General features: G+C 37.4%; 2 protein-coding genes and 1 pseudogene across 3 annotated transcripts; 2 read left to right on the top strand and 1 right to left on the bottom strand.

Annotated features, from left to right (window-relative positions):
- On the top strand, positions 630-5,573 carry LOC18766882 (probable 1-acyl-sn-glycerol-3-phosphate acyltransferase 5). 2 transcript variants are annotated; one of them, XM_007200993.2, is made up of 5 exons: positions 631-1,546; positions 2,584-2,919; positions 3,061-3,415; positions 3,576-3,706; positions 4,967-5,573. In XM_007200993.2, exons 2-5 carry the CDS (start codon positions 2,850-2,852, stop codon positions 5,404-5,406), a joined length of 996 nt encoding a protein of 331 aa, XP_007201055.1. In that variant the 5' UTR covers positions 631-1,546; positions 2,584-2,849; the 3' UTR covers positions 5,407-5,573. The 2 variants fall into 2 exon arrangements, with proteins under 2 accessions (XP_007201056.1, XP_007201055.1); XM_007200994.2 differs by having other exon boundaries at positions 630-1,546; positions 2,584-3,415.
- Positions 6,083-9,874, top strand: LOC18768380 (protein DA1). The gene is made up of 8 exons (XM_020571025.1): positions 6,083-6,167; positions 6,855-6,933; positions 7,111-7,156; positions 7,530-7,658; positions 8,243-8,548; positions 8,739-8,842; positions 8,990-9,048; positions 9,487-9,874. The coding sequence occupies exons 1-8, from the start codon at positions 6,083-6,085 to the stop codon at positions 9,771-9,773; spliced, it is 1,095 nt and encodes a 364-aa protein (XP_020426614.1). The 3' UTR covers positions 9,774-9,874.
- On the bottom strand, positions 10,301-12,997 carry LOC18767557 (annotated as a pseudogene).

Here is a 13,791-nt window from a genome sequence, read left to right as displayed (position 1 = left end):
CCCCCCCCCCCCCCCCCCTCTCTTCTCTCCTCTCTCTCTCCATAAAAATCTGCAAGATCTCTTAAACCATGGGAGCAGTAAACAAAACCAATATTATATATTCTAAGCATGTCAGGAGTATCCATCACTTAAACCCAGTTAGAAAAAATCTAGTCTTTTGGATATTCTTATTTTCTCAATTTTATTTTAGAGATAAAAACATATTTAAAGTCCAGCTGTAAAAAAAACTTTAATTATTTAAAAAAATGATACGTAACATATTTTGAATGGAAGTATCACCAGCTAATGTGGTGATACGGTATCATTGTATAATTTCTCCAGAATTGGAAGATACACCAAAAACCACATAATTTGACATACATTTTTAACTTTTGGATGAACCATCATCAAACGGTTGAAAATTAATCAGCATTTAAAAATAATGTATTTCTTTTATTGAAAGGAAAATATTTGACTTACCACATTTCTATACCATATTGTGTAACACGTCTCTAATAGAGGTGGGCTCTATTATATTGATGAGTTCTACCTCCATTAAAAAAGCAATAAACAATATGGTATAAAAATATAATAAGCATCACATTACCCTTTGAAAACACAAATACATTTAATTGGTGAACTATCTCTCTCTTCCTTTAATTTATTAAATCATTTTATTCAAAAGTTTATTTTTGGGTGAACATTTTATTCAAAAGTTGAAAAAGAAAAAATACACCCTTTCATTCTTCATCGTCTTCCTTCACCCTGTGCCATGGCAGGTTAGCCATGGTTTCTTCATCCCCACCATTCCCTTCCTCTACCGTCACCACCCACACCTCCCCTTTCTCGACATTATTTCTCTTAAAACACGTTAGAACCTAGAAGAAAGGAAAAGAAAAAGAAAAACTAAACCCATCAACTGCACACCCGTCTCCCCTCACTGTTCTCTCTCCTTTTTTGTTGTTCATCGCTCTTCCTGTTCTTCACGGTTCGTTTTCTCCACCTCCCAAACAACCCAGACAACCGGAGTCATCCAAGATTGACTCAACCCAATCCGAAGAAAACTATATACTTTTGGCTGGGTATATAGTTTTCTGCATCACTGAAGAGGAGGCTTCTAGAACCCCAAATCAATTGAATTTCCCAGGAAGCTTATCCCCAAATTATTCCAACTTTGGACTATATATGGTGGGAGACAGAGAGAGATAGGAGGAGGCGGCGGAGGCGGAGGAGGGGAGTCTTGGCTGATTGATTTACTGCTCGAACTCTTCCTTCTCTAATTTTCTGCTTTTTTTTTTTTTTTTTTATATATACTTAACAGTGTTAAGCTAGAGTTAAAAGTGTCCAGGTGTTAGCTAGGAGACAGGGAGGGTACAGAGAAATTGGGGCCAGAGGATCTGAAGTCGGCAGCACGAGGCTCGTGGCAGATTCCGTAATTTAAGAAACTTATGAGCCTCTTTTCCTATCCCCTTCGACACTCACAGTCTCAACTAGTCTCCTCCCTCTCGCAGCTCCCACAAGATATCTACGAAACCGGATTCCAGGAGCTGTGGCCTACCGCAACCAGGTACAACAATCACCCCTAGTCTCTGATTTTTACATTATTTTATGTTTATAGAGTGCCGTTTGGTTGCCTAGAAACTCCGAGAAAGTTTTAAATATTCTCGGAAAACTGCTCGATCTCATTTCCTAGTTGCTCTGAAACGCTAAGCTGTCTGCGCTTGTGGTTTTTCATCTGTCACTTCATTTTGGAAATCTAATCAACAGTGAAATGATATTCATTGGATTTTCCTCGGTTTTCTCTGCAACCAAACGAGTTACGGTACGGTAGTTTTGGTGAAACTCTCATTTCCATTTCTGTTTGAGAAGAGTCAGAACAGATTTGGTAGAAGAAGTCAGTTTTGGATCTATTGATTTTTGTTTATGAGGTTTTGAAGTCATGCTTATGCTCAGCGTTGAGTGTTCACTTGATTTTTGGCATAGATTTAGACTTGAGTTACTTGGAAAGTAATTAGATCGACAAATCAGGTTTGTATGATGAATGATGAGCTCTGCTCACTTACTTGGAAGCAATGATTTTCCATCTGAGTTAATTAATTTTTCTCTTATGACCTGATCCTGATTCTAATCTGGCAAATGGTAGAACTAATGAGCAAAAAGTCAGAGGTGTGGAGTTGTCCTTAGTTTTATCATTATGTCCACATGAATGGTTGAACTGCAAATAGAAGTTTGCCCGGAAAGGTAAACTGTGAATAGCCTACCCACTTTCAAGACCTGGCTCGACAGTTTCGACCTTTTTTCCGAGGCATGCTTTACCTCATCATACCAATCATGTTGGATGCCTTATGCAGGACTTAGCTATTTGTTCAGCTTTTACCTGGTAGTGAAATATTGATTTTACCAATTATAACTGTTATGCCATCTTGAAAACTGTCTTTTCCTCTCTGCTATTATATGCAATGGAATTTCTGAGGGTACTTTTTTTTCCCTGCCAACTGTTACCTTTGCATACTGCATTTAACAATGTTTCATCCCTCACTACACTAATTTTTTTGTTCCATAAAACATACATTGCTGAGTACCTTCCTGACTTTCCTTGTGCAGCCTATCCGAAGGTAGTTGCTAATGGTCAACGTGGCTACTAGATTCCGTAGGAGTCATTTCTTGAAGCCAAGAACATAATGCCTTCAATATTCTGCTAGGAGCCTAGGAGCGTAGGAGCTTCTTCACATCCGCTTAATTTATTGCAATAGTGACCTTTTGGGGTTGGGACCTCATCATCCCATTAGGATCACTGTAAGTGGGTACATAAGGGAAGAAGTGCAACTCCCATTTAAGAGTTGTGATTGGATTTGATTGTTTGAGTACACATGGAAGTTCAAAAACCTTCGAATGATGCAATGAAGCACCTTCCTTTAACTCCACTTAGAGCAATTAGAGGTGTTGTGTGCTTACTTATACTTGTTTCGACTGCATTTATGATGTTAGTGTATTTTGGCTTTTTGGGTGCTGTTATAATTAGACTTTTCAGCATACATTACAGTAGAAGAGTAACTTCCTTCTTCTTTGGTGCTTGGCTAGCTTTGTGGCCTTTTCTTTTTGAAAAGATAAACAAGACAAAAGTTATATTTTCTGGAGAAACTGTTCCTGACGGTGAACGCATTTTACTTATTTCAAACCATAGAACTGAGGTTGACTGGATGTACTTGTGGGACTTGGCATTGCGAAAGGGACGCCAGGGATACATAAAGTATATCCTTAAAAGCAGTTTAATGAAACTGCCTTTATTTGGTTGGTCATTTCACATATTGGAGTTCATCTCTGTGGAGAGGAAGTGGGAGGTCGATGAATTAAACATGCGCCGAATGCTTTCAAGTCTGAAGGATCCCCAAGATTCCCTCTGGCTTGCACTTTTCCCAGAAGGAACAGATTTCACGTAATTTCTTGAACTGTTGTTGCTTTCAATTTTTATTGTAGAGTTGGTCTAATCTAAGGGTATGCAATATCACCTTCATTTTGTATATATTGGTTCTCGTCTAACACTTTTTATCCTAATAATGTATTGAATCATTTCTTCCCCTGACTATTTTATGCAGTGAGCAGAAGTGCATACGTAGTCAGAAATATGCTGCTGAAAATGGCTTACCAGTTCTAAAGCATGTCTTGCTTCCAAAAACAAAGGGTTTCAGTGCCTGTTTAGAAGAATTGAGGGGATCTTTGGATGCAGGTTGCCTTATTTACCTGTTATTTTGGAGGTTTACTCTTTATTTGAACAAGTTCCGCTTTTTTCTTTACAATTTGAAATGCAAAACATCCTTTCTTGCGTGGTGACTGAATTGTCTTGAATTGGCTCTACCTTTGCAAATTGGCTGATCTTCATCTAACAATATTAATTATTTGACTTATGGGCAATAGTTCCCAATGAAATATCAAAGTTTTGGTTCAGTTTTATCCGACTTATAAAAGTTTCTGCCTCTGTTTCAGATTTTTTTTTGTTCTGGTTTCCGTTGCTAATGTATTCAAAGAATAAGCCTTTGACTTTCAGGATGAAACCAAACCTTGCATTGCTCGCATAAGCTTGTAGGCTCAAATGGATTTTGACTGTTTGTAGAAATTCTGAACTCGGCACTTCAAATGTCAGTACTTAGTTATTCATTTAGGGCCTTGCTTTCTTATTAATGTAAAGACCTAAGCAAGTATTTAAATATCTGGATTTTTTTGTCGGTCTGTGCAGAGGAAGAATTCTGAAATTCTTACCAGTGCTGTAGAATATCTGAACGATGCCAATCTTGTCGATTACAATTTGTTGGATTTATTAACAAGAATTTGATAATATATGAACTAGCTTGTCTTCTTTCCAAATGAGTTCAACTTTAGCTTTGAATGTTTCTTCGTATAGGGGCCTTATACAAATCCAATGCTAATCTGTTTCTTTTGTAGGAAGATTATTTGTATAAATTGTGACACCACCACACATTCTTATTGTTAGCACTTGTTTCAAGGCGATGGCTTTGTTGGATTAAACCTTTGGATTAGATAGCGTTGAGCATCCTTATTGTGCTTCAGCTGTCAATGTATCTAACTTGTCCCTTCTACTTTTTCCATCACGATTACTTCTGATCAAATTTATTGAATATTGTGCTCCTCTTTTGCAATTTCTTCATGGTTTTGTGTTTGAATATTATTTGTAATTGAAATAGGGAGCAACATCTGTGCTTGGAATGCTTGAGTTGCTGGATTTGCTGCTTCATTGCTCTGTGTTTGCCTTTGATTACTCAAAAATTTATATGTCAACCATTTTGGTTTCCCTTTCATTTTGTTTATTTTTGGTCAAGTAAGAAGTAGTTTAACATTTTCACTTGAAAATGAAGGGTTTTAGGACCATATAGAATTGAGGCGGTTTGATATTCTAACCACGTCTTTCAGATGATTGTGTTATTTTTTACTCGTCATCTTACACAGTATTTGGTCTTTCTGTTTACTTCAGTTTATGATGTGACTATTGGCTACAAGCCTAGCTGCCCAACTTTCTTTGACAATGCCTCTGGTGTGAACCCTTCTGAAGTTCATATGCACGTCCAGCGTATCCCCCTAGACAATATTCCAACATCTGAAGACGAGGTTACAACTTGGTTAATGAACAGATTTCATCTCAAGGACCAGTTGCTTTCCGATTTTGATTCGCAAGGCCATTTTCCCCATGAAGGATCAGAAGGTGACCTTTCTACTTTGAGGTGCCTTGTAAATCTTGTAGCAGTAATTGTCTTGACCGGAACATGCGCTTACTTAACCATTTTCTCGTCCATCTGGTTTAAAATATATGTATCTTTGGTATGTGCGTATCTCACGGCCGCAACCATTTTCAATATTCGACCGTTGCCACTTGTTAGCCTTGTGAAAGCTTGGTTTAAGTGCAAATCATCTTAGTACTCGGGGAGTGTCAACAGGTTCTAGGTTTGAGCTTTAATGATTGTAATTCTTAAGTGGGTCTCAATCCCATACATACACAACAAAAATTTCATAATTGAGGAGAGTCCTTGAAACAGATGATTCTACAGTTTTAGAATGCCAGAAGTAATTTCCTTCACTTTTCATATTGGATGCATTACTGTTAAATTCCACCACGGCAACGTTCCGATTCGATTTAAAAATTGTATATAAAAGGGTGATTTACTCTGCAAAGTATATTGTCCCATTATAGATTATAATCATGAAATTATGAAGGATTAAATGTCCACACTCATTGCTTAATGAGTAGCAAATTCCTATTTTGAATAAGTAGCACGCAAACCTGAAAGTGTGAATATTTGTGCATGATTGGGAATTTTGCCTCTTTATGACGTGGATTTTCACTCTTTGTTTTCTTAACTCTTCATGAATAATTCAACATGCTTATTTTCCCTAATCTAACCTACATATAAGCCTACATGGTTATTGAAAAAAGTCTGAAGTTCGAATCATCACCTGCATTGGTTAAAAAAACCTACATGTACGCCTCTGCACGAGTATTCTATAAATTTCTTTTCCTTTACTCCCTTCTCATGATTTTATATATTTTATGTGTCTCCATTAACATTTTATATTGGAGAAAATACAGGATACAATGTCTCAACATGAAATTGATGATATAGAGCGTGCCATGCGGCTTTCTCTCTTGGATCTATGTGGAAAAGGGAAAAATAAAAACGGTGAGTCTGCGTAATATCCCTTACCCGACAAACAATTTTTTTCCCGAAGCAACGATTAACAGTTCATGTTTTTCAATTGATCAATTGGTATACAAAATAGGTTACCTCTATGTGGGGCTTTTTTTGGCTCAAATGATTAAATATTTTAACCTCTATGATCTGGCTAGCATTTTACCCATTTTTTCACCCCATTTTCATGGTAAAAGGTTTGATGCTTGCCGTCCTCTCCTTTGAATAATTGTAGTAAAAGAATTAAAGTCTTTTGCAGGGCCAACAGGGTCTAGTCCAGTGGAAAATGATTTTGACTTGTACATTACTGGTGTCAGGGTCGAACTCCATTGACATCGTGATTGTTTGTGTGTGAGAAACCCCCCTTTTCGTAGTTTAGAGTATCGCTTATTTTTAAAAATAAAATAAAAAGTCTTTAAGAAGTTGAATTGGATTGATTTTGGGCTCAGCTCTTGCACCAAACCTACAGAGTTGGTTCAAGAAAGAAAAAATTTGAGTCCAAAACCAGATACTTAAGTTCAAAAGTTGGCTCAACCCAACCCAACAAGAAAAAATAATAATTATCCCAGTGAAAAGGGATATTTTAATGTTTGTATGATTTTAGTGAAACACTTCTTAAGTTGTTAGTAGTTAAATATAAAACTTACACATGTATTATTATTATTATTTTTTATTCAGAGAATGAACCTTCTTACGATGAGGACAGAGACCTTGCTGAAGCTATTAAGGCAAGCCTTAGATCTCCAGGAGCCAGCAGGTAAATGCAGCCAAGAAACTTGAGATGTTAATTACTCACAGACCCATCTTATTTGTATATTACAAATTCTAAACCGTCCTTAATTTTCCTTAATTTAAAATATAGACTCTAGACTTGAATTAACAGAGCTTTAGATCTTCACATAAGATTGACATTATTTTCTTTATCTTGTTCCAGCTCTAGTCGTCAGAAGCAAAGGGTTTGTGACGTTTGTGATGCAATAGTAAGTAACTAAAATGACCCTTTTCGTAAAATATTATGGCGGGATTAATCTATGAAACGGTAATCTTCTCTTGTCACATTGAATCTCAGCCTTAAATTTTGGACTAAATTAACTTGATCAATGGTCCAGATTCATACTCTAATTACATAAACATCTTATCTTGTCAAACAGTCTGACAAAAAAAAAACAATTGAAATAGCTGTTATATGTTATTTCAACTTATTAGTTATATGATTTATAGCTGAATATTAAGGCGGGATATTAATAATCCAGGCTGAATTAACATGCAAATGAAATCTAAGAAATGTAAACCATTCTTTACATTTAATTACCTTAATTAGCGATTGTTCTATGTCCTTCATCTGAAAAATAGTTTCAACAGATCAAGAGCACTCATCCACCTGATCAAATTCCCGTATGCTCTGAAATATGGAACCAAAAAGTTTGTCCTGCTCATCTACAAGACGGGACTCCGGAATGCTGTAGCTGCAGGAGGCTCAAGGTTTGCCAAATCATCACCTTTTATTCTAAATGCAAATTAAGGGACTAATTAATATAAATTTTGGTACAGCATAAACCAAATCAAAGATTCCATAATACCTACATTTTAAATTAAAAATGTTGATTATATGACCAAAACTTCGTAGACTTTTAACATCTTTTGCTCAATATTTAGAAATATAGTCACTTGAGGCTCCTCAAGTACTGCTCGAGCCCTCTCGAAGACCCTCTCAAACAGTAATCGAGCCCCTTCGAGTGGTCGAAATTCTAAAAGTATGAAAAAAAAAAGGGCTGAACATCTTTATCAAGTCCAAATTTGACTACCATTTAAAATTTTCTATCATTTGTAAATTGAATTCTCAATTTAATGTGAGAATAAGCCAACAAAAATACCAAATATTCTCAAATATTCTCGATTTAATGTGAGAGTAAACTACTCAATCTAAAAGAAAAAATTATTTTTGATAAGTCGTTTACATTGTGAACCCACTTTTTGACAAAAATTCAATTATACCCTTATTTAAATTAATTTAATTTTTTTTTAATCATATTGGACAATGAAATTAATTCATTTGTTTAGTGCAGACAAAATATGTAACATATCTAAACCTTGGTGATGGTCGGCTTATTTGCGATGAATGCTATTCCACGGCAATCTTTACTACCCAACAATGTGAACCTCTTGTGGATATATGCCTTGAATTCTTCAACAATGGGCTACAAATTCAAATTGGCAAGCACGACTTTCATGTTTCCATGGTGGATGAATTTGAGATGGCAAGACTTTCTGGGAGAGGAGGAGCTGGTTTGCAAACCCTAATTGACCACCCTCCTCATCCAGATTCCCTCGTTTTTGGGAAAACTATGAGCTATGGACCTCCTCTCATCAGCGTAAGAAATGTTATCACGACATTTTATTTTTAGTTTGGCTTTCTTGTATAAACAATAGTCTAAACTAATAGGGAAGGAGACCTGAACTTGATTATAAGAGGACAGACTTAATACCCTGACCAATTGACCTAATCTACGCTTGCTTTTTTGTTTTGTCACAAAAATATAAAAGAAACCTATATATGTGCAGGTCACAAGCTTTTCAAGGAGAGGGAATAGCATTATAACAGCCAAACAGCAGCATGTTACCTATGGTAGCCCTTTAAGAATAGCAATTGCGTTCGGTTTGCCTAAGTACTTCTCAACCTTCCTTCCTTTCTTAATTGCGACTGTTAATGAATTACAAAAATCCTTATTTTCACTTCAAGTTTCTTATGAATTACATTAAACTTCTATAGACTTGAATTTTGTTTACGAGTTTGAACTCAAATCAACATGCAGGGTTATGACCGGTGCAATCTTGGCTCATGAGATGATGCATGCATGGTTTCGACTAAGAGGTGATTATCTCAACAAGTATTTAATTATAGTAAGAACGATAAAGTAGGCTAGTAAAACAATATACGTTTGGGTCTTCTACACTTGTTTTATCACATCCACTTCATTTTGACAAATTTTAATAAGGTGAGACCGTTACACCGTCACGTGATGTTACTAATTTATGTATTATAATACAAGTGGATAACACTGTTCTATGTATTGGACCTTAGAGTATAGTATTAATATATATAGATACACATGTATAATGGTGAAGCCATATGACGGTGTGACCATGACACCGAAGACTTTATAATACAAATCCAAAAGTTATCCAAAACCCTAAATCATATATGAGGAATTAATATTCTTGGTTTTTTTTTTAAATATATAAAAGACTCGAATTAAAAACCAAGCAATATGACTGGGTTTTTTTTTCCTTGCCATGTCTTCGTAAATAGGTATTAGAACAGGCCAACTGGAACTAAAAGTGGAAGAAGGAATGTGCCAAGTGATAGGTCGAAAATGGTTGGAGTGGTTGGAGGCCCAGGATCGCAAGACCTCATCAGCGATTACAGAGCATGCTCAGTTTCAGAGAAACCTAATTGAAACGTACAAGTATGTGGTGGATATGCATTCCTCTTACGAGTATGGCCATGGATTTCGAGAAGCTAAATGGGCAGTTGAAAAATATAAACTTCACAGAACAATCGATCACATTTTAACTTATAGAAAACTTCCAGAATAATGATGGCTTTGCTGTATAAATGTACGCATTAATAAAGTTATGGAAAGAGGTTTTTGAACATTCATCAAAATGTAAATATTTTTTCTTTCTTGGATTTTTTTTTTTTTGGGGATCAAAGCACTTCAATTTCATTCAACCTCAAAAATAGATGAACAAAACATACAACTGAAAAAACACAGTTGAGTCAAAACTCCCAAACAACCTCAAACTAGAGTGGTCCAGGTAGACCATCCGAATTGAGAGCATGCATGAGAGCTAGTGGAGCGCTGTTGGGCCAGCATCGTGCTATGTTTTCTTTCTTGCACGCGTTAAAAGAGAGAGACACAAAGTCCTTTTTTATCCCACATCGACAATTTAGAGAGCAACAAAGCGCTTTATATAGCTTGAGCATGGCCGAGAGGTCACGACCTTACTTGGACAGGATCTGTTCTATAGTAATCGTACCTCTGTATCCTTGATTTCTAAGGAGACAGGAATCCCAACCTGGTGGATGAACCATGACCGTGTGATCAGAGCGTGATTAACAATCTGGTGATCCTTGTGATCATCATGACCGTAGAGGATCGTTCTCAGTCAATCTTCTGTCTGGGGTGGTCACACGGTTGTCTGACAGGTTCCCCTTCTTTTTTTCACTTTGTTTTTTTATCATTGCAGAAACACAGTTCTTGCTCTTCGAATATCACCGCTGCAGGTATCAGCTTGAGCTCCCAAATCCTCTACATTCTTCATATCCACTACCAACTTCTTTTTAATCTCCTCTAGTGCATACCTTCACTTTCTTCCTCAATGGCAAAGCTAACATTAACAATCTGGTGATCCTTGTGATCATCATGACCGTAGAGGATCGTTCTCAGTCAATCTTCTGTCTGGGGTGGTCACACGGTTGTCTGACAGGTTCCCCTTCTTTTTTTCACTTTGTTTTTTTATCATTGCAGAAACACAGTTCTTGCTCTTCGAATATCACCGCTGCAGGTATCAGCTTGAGCTCCCAAATCCTCTACATTCTTCATATCCACTACCAACTTCTTTTTAATCTCCTCTAGTGCATACCTTCACTTTCTTCCTCAATGGCAAAGCTAACACTGTGCAAGAGGGACTCAATGTCAACTTTCAACCAGTCAATATGAACACGAAATGTTGTCCAAGTCCTTAATGGCAACTTATGTTTCAGGGCTCTTCTTGCTCATATGGCCTTCCATAGCTTCAATATAGATCTAAGCCAGCAAAAACAGGACCGTGTGATCAGGCCATGATTAATAATCTAATGGTCCTTGGATCTTCCAGTTAGTAGAGGATCGTTCTCAGCCACTTTTCCGGGGCCCAACCATTAAAAAATTGAACAGAAGACCAGGGAGATCAAAGGGACAGAAGTCTCGTTATTAGTCCCACATCGGCATTTTACGAAAATCCGAAGCGCTTCATATGCCCAGAAGACCGCTGAGAGGTCACGACCTTACTTGGACAGGATCTGTTCTATAGTAATCGTACCTCTGTATCCTTGATTTCTAAGGAGACAGGAATCCCAACCTGGTGGATGAATCATGACCGTGTGATCAGAGCGTGATTAACAGTCTGGTGGTCCTTGTGATCATCACGACCGTAGAGGATCGTTCTCAGTCAGTCCTCTCTGTCTGGGGTGGTCACACGGTTGTCTGACAGGTTTCCCCTCTTCTTATGTTTTGTTCAATGTTGAGGCAACTTCTTTTTAATCTCCTCTATTGCAAACCTTTCACAGCATTTTCTTAGTTTTTCAAAAAAGAGTCAATCCACTTCCCCATTGAGGCTACAGGGATAGACTGCAGCCAGAGCAGCTGCAACAGGTGGACCTGCCATGGCTGCTGCAACAGCTGAACAAATCCACACAGCAGCAATTATAGCCACAAATATCATAGTAGAGACCTTTCTCCAAGCATGGATGCTTTTGAGCTTCTTATCAAGCTTGTTCTTCGGAAGTTTCAACTTCTCAAGCATTAGTGTTTGTTGCATGTAAACAGATTGAAAAATTTGGAAGTACTCTTTAGTAAAAGGATCACCTATTTCCTTGAACTTGTTCAATTCCTCCAAAGTCCTCGAGTATCGATTGCCTCCTATTTCGGTTTCCTCCACAAATTGTTGAAGAGAAACAAGAATGAACGATTGGCTGGTGGTGGTCACACGGTTGTCTGACAGGTTTCCCCTCTTTTTATGTTTTGTTCAATGTTGAGGCAACTTCTTTTTAATCTCCTCTATTGCAAACCTTTCACAGCATTTTCTTAGTTTTTCAAAAAAGAGTCAATCCACTTCCCCATTGAGGCTACAGGGATAGACTGCAGCCAGAGCAGCTGCAACAGGTGGACCTGCCATGGCTGCTGCAACAGCTGAACAAATCCACACAGCAGCAATTATAGCCACAAATATCATAGTAGAGACCTTTCTCCAAGCATGGATGCTTTTGAGCTTCTTATCAAGCTTGTTCTTCGGAAGTTTCAACTTCTCAAGCATTAGTGTTTGTTGCATGTAAACAGATTGAAAAATTTGGAAGTACTCTTTAGTAAAAGGATCACCTATTTCCTTGAACTTGTTCAATTCCTCCAAAGTCCTCGAGTATCGATTGCCTCCTATTTCGGTTTCCTCCACAAATTGTTGAAGAGAAACAAGAATGAACGATTGGCTGGCACGAGCTCGCTTCAAACATTTCTCCAGTGCAGTACAGGAATCTAAGGTCCGCTAGCTGTTTTCTAGGTACTTTTCAACAAGCTCAAACAATTCCTGATTTTTTTCATACGTCTTTCTTGCATTCCAAGACAAGTTTTCACAACCTCCTGATTCATCTCCAATAGACATTTTATGGCTTCCTTCAAGGAACGAAGTGAGGGAGCTTGAACCTCCTGCAGTAGCTATGATGATTGGTATCAAAGGAATGCAAGCCTGAATCAATCTTGAAAGCTGCCTCACCTGAGCCCAATTGATCAGTTATGTCTTTTAAATTGGTACCGAGATTGATAGCAGAAGATGTTTCAGGGCTCTTCTTGCTCATATGGCCTTCCATAGCTTCAATATAGATCTAAGCCAGCAAAACAGGACCGTGTGATCAGGGCATGATCAATAATCTAATGGTCCTTGGATCATCCAGTTAGTAGAGGATCGTTCTCAGCCACTCTTCTCTTGCTCGGATGGTGGCAGGGTTGTCTGACAGGTTCCCCTCTTTTATTTTCATTTTTGTTCTAGATTACAACATCATATGTTCAGAAGTCAGGAATATGCAATTTTAAAATATATGCACTTCACATGTGCAAGTTTCTCATATGTTCATTAATGGTTTTCTGGTAAACTTATTTCTGAATTACAGATTAATTATAATTATTGGCTGAGGTTAAGTAGTCACCATCATGATTTGGACATGAGAATTCTTTATAGCAGGGATTGTTGTTAAACTGATTTCTTACTTACAGATTATAAATATTTGCTGAGGTAAGAGTAGTTAACTATCAATTAAGATTAGGACAAGAGAATTCTATAGAGCACTCATTGTGGTTATATGTATAGAAAAGTATGCAGGGAAAAGAAAATAACATAATAACTTGGTAGCTTAGAGAGCATACAAACCCATACAAGTAGCTTAGAGAGGTGAGCATTGGACCGTAAACTCAAACAGATTATATTTGCCTTGAACTTGACCATGTAAAAATACTTAAATTTACCTGATACATGTGATTTGCAAGTTTTTGGGCGGGAATGAATGAGTCGTGAGGGTTTCCCTCATTACCTGAAAAAAGTCATGGATACAAAAGAACTACATACAGTTAGTTTAGTTATACAGGCACTTGGAAAACCAACCATAAAAGGAGAACGCATAACCTCTCGCTCACGTGACTCAGAAAAGCCCCATATTGGAACTTGGAAGTTTCAAGTCTCAACTTGTAACAATTAAGCATGATTTAAGCAGAAGAAAGATGGCTATATGAGCAATCAACATGAAAAGAGACCTCTGAGTGGCAATTTCTTCTAATCTTCCAGGCACCACATTCTGAAATACATG

The sequence above is a fragment of the Prunus persica genome, chromosome G8, assembly GCF_000346465.2.
Source record: "Prunus persica cultivar Lovell chromosome G8, Prunus_persica_NCBIv2, whole genome shotgun sequence".
NCBI lineage: Eukaryota > Viridiplantae > Streptophyta > Magnoliopsida > Rosales > Rosaceae > Prunus > Prunus persica.
This window is presented reverse-complemented; position numbering and strand designations above follow the sequence as displayed.